Source organism: Aricia agestis, chromosome 2 (genome assembly GCF_905147365.1).
Source record: "Aricia agestis chromosome 2, ilAriAges1.1, whole genome shotgun sequence".
Taxonomy (NCBI): domain Eukaryota; kingdom Metazoa; phylum Arthropoda; class Insecta; order Lepidoptera; family Lycaenidae; genus Aricia; species Aricia agestis.
Window position 1 is genome coordinate 2,256,300 of NC_056407.1, and position 6,690 is coordinate 2,262,989.

The 6,690-nt window shown below is 39.4% G+C and overlaps 1 protein-coding gene across 1 annotated transcript; it reads right to left on the reverse strand.

Annotated features, from left to right (window-relative positions):
- Positions 1-209: 209 nt before the first annotated feature.
- LOC121739840 (glucose-6-phosphatase 2) lies at positions 210-5,480 on the reverse strand. The gene is made up of 7 exons (XM_042132427.1): positions 5,266-5,480; positions 4,790-4,954; positions 4,162-4,353; positions 3,604-3,734; positions 3,146-3,342; positions 2,186-2,307; positions 210-1,222 (listed from the first exon to the last, which is right to left on the reverse strand). The coding sequence occupies exons 1-7, from the start codon at positions 5,316-5,318 to the stop codon at positions 997-999; spliced, it is 1,086 nt and encodes a 361-aa protein (XP_041988361.1). The 5' UTR covers positions 5,319-5,480; the 3' UTR covers positions 210-996.
- Between the last annotated feature and the right edge of the window lie 1,210 nt (positions 5,481-6,690).

Sequence of the window (6,690 nt, forward strand, 5' to 3'; positions counted from 1 at the left end):
AACGACTTTTCCCAGTTCTGACAGCTATACTAGCGCACGATCGTGCTGCGGCTCAATTTGGAACTAATTCGATCTCAACGACTTTTCCCAATTCTGACAGCTATACTAGCGCACGATCGTGTTGCAGCTCAATTTGGAACTAATTCGATCTCAACGGCTTTCCCCACTCCTGACAGCTATACTAGCGCACGATCGTGCTGCGGCTCAATTTGGAACTAATCAGACTCGTAAATCAAAATCGTATCACTTTCGGGGGTAAGGTGTATAGTGGATATAGGTCTGCTAGTCTTTGTCTGGCACATTGGTTGTCACAATATAGCAAACAAAGACAGCGGATAGTGATAGGCTGCCTCAATATCTTTATTAGTATGGGGCTATACTTATTTACTTTTCCGTTTCCACCTAATTGACAATACGTTTACGCTAACATAACGAAGGCTGACTTTTTAGTTTGAATGCAGACTTACGCCACATAATAACCACACTCGTTGTTAATATAAACGAACAATAATATCGTGATTTAAATGCAAAATTCGACAGTGCCGTAATAACAGAACCCTAAATTAAAAAGACACACATCTTGTTATTGTATTTTTGTGAGATTTGTATCACAATTTTACCTAGCTAATAGTCTATGGGCATTCGACCACTCAAGACAATAATTATTCTTATAATTTTTGTATAGCACGAGGCACGGAACCTTATAAGATCTTACTAATTTGCTATTTTGAATATCAAACGTTAAATTGTAAATACCGTTAGATTATAATCTAACTAGTTACTGGCGAGCTTATAAAACTTAGACAGATGGTAAACGGAGACTAAACTCGCTAACGATTACATCGAACTATATTATATTATATAAACAATCAACGCCCAAGTTACGATCGATATTTTACAATTTCGCTAGTTATATCACAATCAAACGGTATTTACAATTTTACGCTTACATCAATATGAAGTTCCGTGCTACGTAAAATTAATTACAATCACTTTTTACTGTGTCTTTTGCTTCTTCGATCTAAACGGCCACATCGCCAAAGCAGGTACGAGCCTCAAATGGACAATCGGCTGGATCATATGCAGGAGGAAGTTGAGAGAGTAGAAGTAGAACACGTTGTCTCTAGTGATGTGCTCTGACAGTATTCGGAAAGTGTACATCGATAGTATCGTAAGGAATATCGATATCAACAACGACCTGTTCTTCGTGTAGTGACGGTACCTGAAATGAAACAAAACTTTTATTATTAATTGTTTATACCAGCATGGTCCCTATAAGAAAACTTTCAAAACAAATTTGATTGACTTTTAGAGAAAGAAAATCTCTAACCGCCGTACTCAGAGACATTTAATTACGATTAACCTTCAATTTAATGGAGAGTTTGACAGATAATATATGGGGCTTATGTCAAAATTTTGAATTAATCACATTTAAGTAATTAATGTTCCACTCTGAGTGCGACAGTAAGTCAGTTTATTCCTGAACTTCTTCAGTGCTTCTGTTCATTATTACTTGAAAATTAAGACCAAGCTATTTCCATTGTACACATTTTGTTATACATTTTTACGAGATAAAGTATCCTATGTCCTTTCCCGGGTCTCAAAGTATTTCCGTGCTAAATTTCAGCAAAATCGGCTCAGCGGTTTGAGCGTGAAGAGGTAACAGACAGACAGACACACTTTCGCATTTATAATATTAATATGGATTTTCGTTTGACCGTGGTTTGGAAACCGTGCGATCATTCATCAATTCATTGCGCTGCGAGCATTTATTGGCTGTCCGGAACTGGGCGCGCAGTCAGACGTTTGTTACCCGCACGAGGAAAAGAACAGCACACGGGCGTCAACACGTACTCGTATGACAGGATAAGGCCTTTATGGCAGGACCTCAGTAAACGAAACTACGCCGGAGATACGCGACGCGGCACTCCAGATGCCATAGAACTGACAATTTGTGTCGCAGAGCGTCGCTGCCGCGTAGTGCGGCTTGCCTCATACGAATTCATACAAAGAATATTTGGCCGTGACGTATCGCTCCGCTGTAGTGTAGCTATGAATAGTAGAAAAGATGAAAGAGGGGAAGTACAGATAAGATTTTATGCGTGTTCGTAAAGCGAGACCACTCACGCTTTACGAACACGCATATTATCCTTCCTATACATCCCCAAAAGTCCAGCGAATATACCTGGCTGTGGCGGGCGTGACGGCGGCAGCGGCGGCGAGCGCGGCGGCGGCGGTCTGCACTAACGCGAACACCGGCGTCGTGCTAACGTGGATGTAGTCGGGCTGGAGACACCACCGGAACGCCTGTAAGACATACAGTAGCTCAGATGTTGTCATATACAAGCTGGTCCTGTCTAACACCTATTCCATTAGCATAGGCCGCGCAAAACTTTAAAATCGTTTGGCGCATCTGGAGGGGGGCAATAGCTGCATATTATGAGAGTTATAAATAACGTTTGTTTGTATGGTTCCGGGAAATTCACGCAAAAATTGCTTTTTCATTATTTTGACCGAATTTAGCATAGTAATAGTTTAGATACCTAGACTGCGTTGCACCAGAGGCGTGGGTAAAGTTAAATTTAAAGTTAAATTATTTACAGACAAGGTTGTAAATGCATGTGGCGAAAAAAGGAACTAACGCTGTCATCATACAAAAACCGCCATTTTTGACAGTTCTCCTTTACCAGCAGCGCCCCGCCCACGCGCATTTATAACCTTGTTGGATCAGCTGTCATCTGTCAATTTCTCCGGGCAAAGTTAAGGATAAAGTTAAAGTTAAATTTACCTTAAGGTTATAGTTAAGGTGAATTTAACAAAAACTTTAACTTTATCCTGTTGATGACAGTGTTAGTTCCTTTTTTCGCCACATGCATTTAAAACCTTGTCGAGCTCTATGGTTATGGTTAAATATGGCGTCTTGATGGCGTCCATTTTTAATTTTAACCAAAGATTTGACATTTTGCATTGTAGTTAAAGTTAAAAATAAAGTTAAATTTACAGTTAAAGTTAGTTGGTGCAACCCAGTCTTAAGAGCTATCCTAAGTCCTGAGTAACAGTAAAGTATTCCAGTGCGATACTGTAATAAGCATTTTTTTTTTTTTCAAAAAGCATGACTTTCTAAGTGATACACCTGATAACTCACCAACTTCACCGTATAGTGTGGGTCTACCCCAAACAATTTCAATCCGAAGTATGTTATGGCGCTGACAGTCATGGCAACGAATACCGCTGCCACATGGTACATCATCACTCTACGTTCGCTGACGTTACGCCGGGACCCGTATTGCCAGATGAACGGATCCGTAACGTAGATGCATAGAGCCGGAGCGAGGAAGGCGCCTGAAATAAATAAATAAAGAGTAATGCCTAGTTGTGATAGCTACATTAAAACAAAACAAAGCACAAGTTTTGCCTTAAAAAATAACAAAAATTGCTTATATAATCATATAATATAGCGAGACTGGGTGTGTATGTTTTTCTGACATATTTCAGGCCGATCACAGACTGTGGCGGGGGAAAGATGCTTATCGAATTTAACTGTATTTACAATTCCATGGTGACAATAACATACAGTATACACACTACATAATATGATCTAACCTATGAGTGCTCCGAGCAGGCACTGGTGAGGGAAGTGCGTCGCGATGTACATGCGTGCTAGCAGCACCGCGCCCAGCGCCGCGCCGCACGCGCTGAATAAGATGGGCTTCCACCATCGACTGGTCCACTTTCTGAAAGGTGAAAGTGCGATTAAAGTAATTACTAGGCAACATTTGGTGCACAATATTTAGCTGACACTGAAATAAAGTGTTCAACTCTTTTTGTCATTGCCGGTTTTTTCTTATCAAATTTTCGTTTAAACTGACAATGTCACTGGATACTTTGCATTCGTGCTAATGCTAAATGCCTCATGAGTCATGTGTAATCTACAAATCATCTTCATGATTCGCGACATGTGTGACATGTCGCGAATATTATTTTCATTGCTCTAACATTATTAGACCTAATAGGTCTAATAATGTTAGAGCAATATTCTATGCATTTATATAAAATTGGTTTAATACTTTCAGAGCTAATCTTTTATCAATTTAATTACAAACAAAGCAATCAATTATATTGCTTCTCGTATAATTATTATAAACAATGATAATATTATACCTGTCATTGCAAATATGTGATATCCACATCAAGAGTAGGATTAGCACTGATGCAGCTGTTGTGGAGTGACCAGATGGGCTGCCAGGGCCAGTCTCACAGGTCTGAGTAGTCTGCCGCAGAACAGGCCTGTCGGCTTCACTGTAGAATGTTGTCTCTCGCACCCACCAGAAGGGCCGATCTTCCAAAAACCACCTGGAAATTAAATTGTTGTGTTTATCTGCACTGTGATGTTACTATACAGTTGTTGTACATTTTAATATTAGTAATCGATATTATTACACTGCTAAGTTGAGGATTTAATGAAAAATGATTGATGAAGAACCTTATAATTATAAATAAATATAAAGTTGCTTAAGAACATACATTGAGCACATTAAAAAAATTTCAAAATGTTTCCAGCATGCAGAAATATAGTTTTTAGAACATTATCAAAATCAGTGGCAAACAGGGCCTCGCAAAGTGTTTTTTTTTTTTTTTGGAAAACAAAAGGCCTTGCAAAGACCTGCCACCCAGGGCCTCGCAAAGACTTTCTGACAAATAACTGTAGGCCTGATTAGATTACATCATTACAATGTAGCTTTGCATACTAGCCAAATCTTCAGGCATTATATAAGCAAGTTTTATCTACCATTTCAATAAAGAATTCATCCACCCCCCAACTCCCATGACAACCAGCAACTGAGATGCGAACACAGAGTCAAACACGGAGACAAATGGTAGTAGGTATAGCAGCACATAGTTGGGGTTGGCCAGGTTATTGACTGCTGTAAAATAGTCCTCCCAGTCTTTAAACCTGAAACACATTTTATGGACTCTCTGAAAGAAATAATAGTCAGTAATATTTTTAACTCCTCCATCGTGGGTATCGCAGACACAATAGATTTTCAATTGTTATGCGGCTGGTTAAGTACAGTTTAGACTGCTGGCTGATTGTTAAATAATTATGCAACAAACTAATAACACTACACTGCTAATTTCTGCAATACTAACAATTGATTTTAACATTAAAGATTCAGTTTTCTGAAAATTTTCATTCAAGGGATTAATGTAGCTTAGTTAAATAAATTCCTGAATTTTAATTATCAGAATAAATAAGTAACTTACCAATACTGTATGAATTCAATACAAATTACACCAAGCGCGTAAATTTGCTCCATGTTTTCGATCGTGTTTATCAATTTATCCGCATGATACCACAGAACAATAATTGTTACACAATACGTTATACGCTAGTTACTTTTTCGTTGGTTTAATTAATTTTATTAAACTTTATTTTAAAATAAACCTGAGTTCAGCGTTGAATCATGTTTATTTTTTGTTTTCAGTTTCCTTTTACTTGCTACTTCTTCTTCTTTAGAAATGGCGGTAAAGGAAATGTCAGCTTTGACAGTGACATTTTTTGTAGCGGCTAGCGCCATCTGTATTCAGTAACTAATAATTAATTAAATAATTATGCCATCTATTGGCGAAAAGCGACATAAACAGTTACGCTACTAGAAGATAGATGGCCAATATACTTAGATATAAAAACTGTGGACTGTGGTTTTAATAAAAAATAGGTCTAAATCATTAAAGTTTTCAGACCAAAATTTATATTTTTTATTATTTTTTATTTTTTATTAAATAAGGGGGCAAACGAGCAAACGGGTCACCTGATGGTAAGCAACTACCGTCGCCCATGGACACTCGCAACATCAGAAGAGCTGCAGGTGCGTTGCCGGCCTTTTAAGAGGGAATACGCTCTTTTCTTGAAGGTTTGCAGGTCGTATCGGTCCGGAAATACTGCTGGTGACAGTTCATTCCAGAGTTTTACAGTGCGCGGCAGAAAGTTACGCGAAAAACGCACTGTGGAAGCCTGCCACTCATCAAGGTGATGAGGATGGTATGTTTTTCGCGTGGGACGATAGCGAAAAGTTGCAGGTGGTATGATTCCGAACAATTCCTCAGAGCACTCCCCGTGATACAACCGATAGAGGATGCAGAGTGAAGCTACATCTCGGCGTAATTCCAGGGGGTCCAAGCTGTTTGAAACACTATGGCAGTCAACAATTCGAGCAGCCCTTCGTTGGATACGATCCAGAGGGAGCAGTTGGTATTTTGGCGCCCCTGCCCAGAGATGAGAACAATATTCCATATGAGGCCGAACCTGCGCATTGTAGAGTTGTAGGCGTTGGTCCGGACTGAAGTACTGTCTCGCTCTGTTAAGAACACCAAGCTTCTTCGAGGATAATTTGGCCTTACCCTCAAGATGATATCGGAACTGGACTTCGCTCGATATGTTGACGCCAAGTATCTCAATGCTAGGGGAGATGGTTAAAGATGTGCCCTCGAAATCCTAAACGACCATTGGTGACTTTTTAGTGGTGAACACGCAGACTTGTGTCTTGGTGAGGTTGAATTGGACTAAGTTACGTCTACCCCATTCAGAGACCTTCTCCAATGAATTCTCCACCTTAGACACAAGTTCGTTTCGACTCTCAGTGACATTTTGCCGAGAAATATTAGGGGAGCCGGTATATACAGCATCAC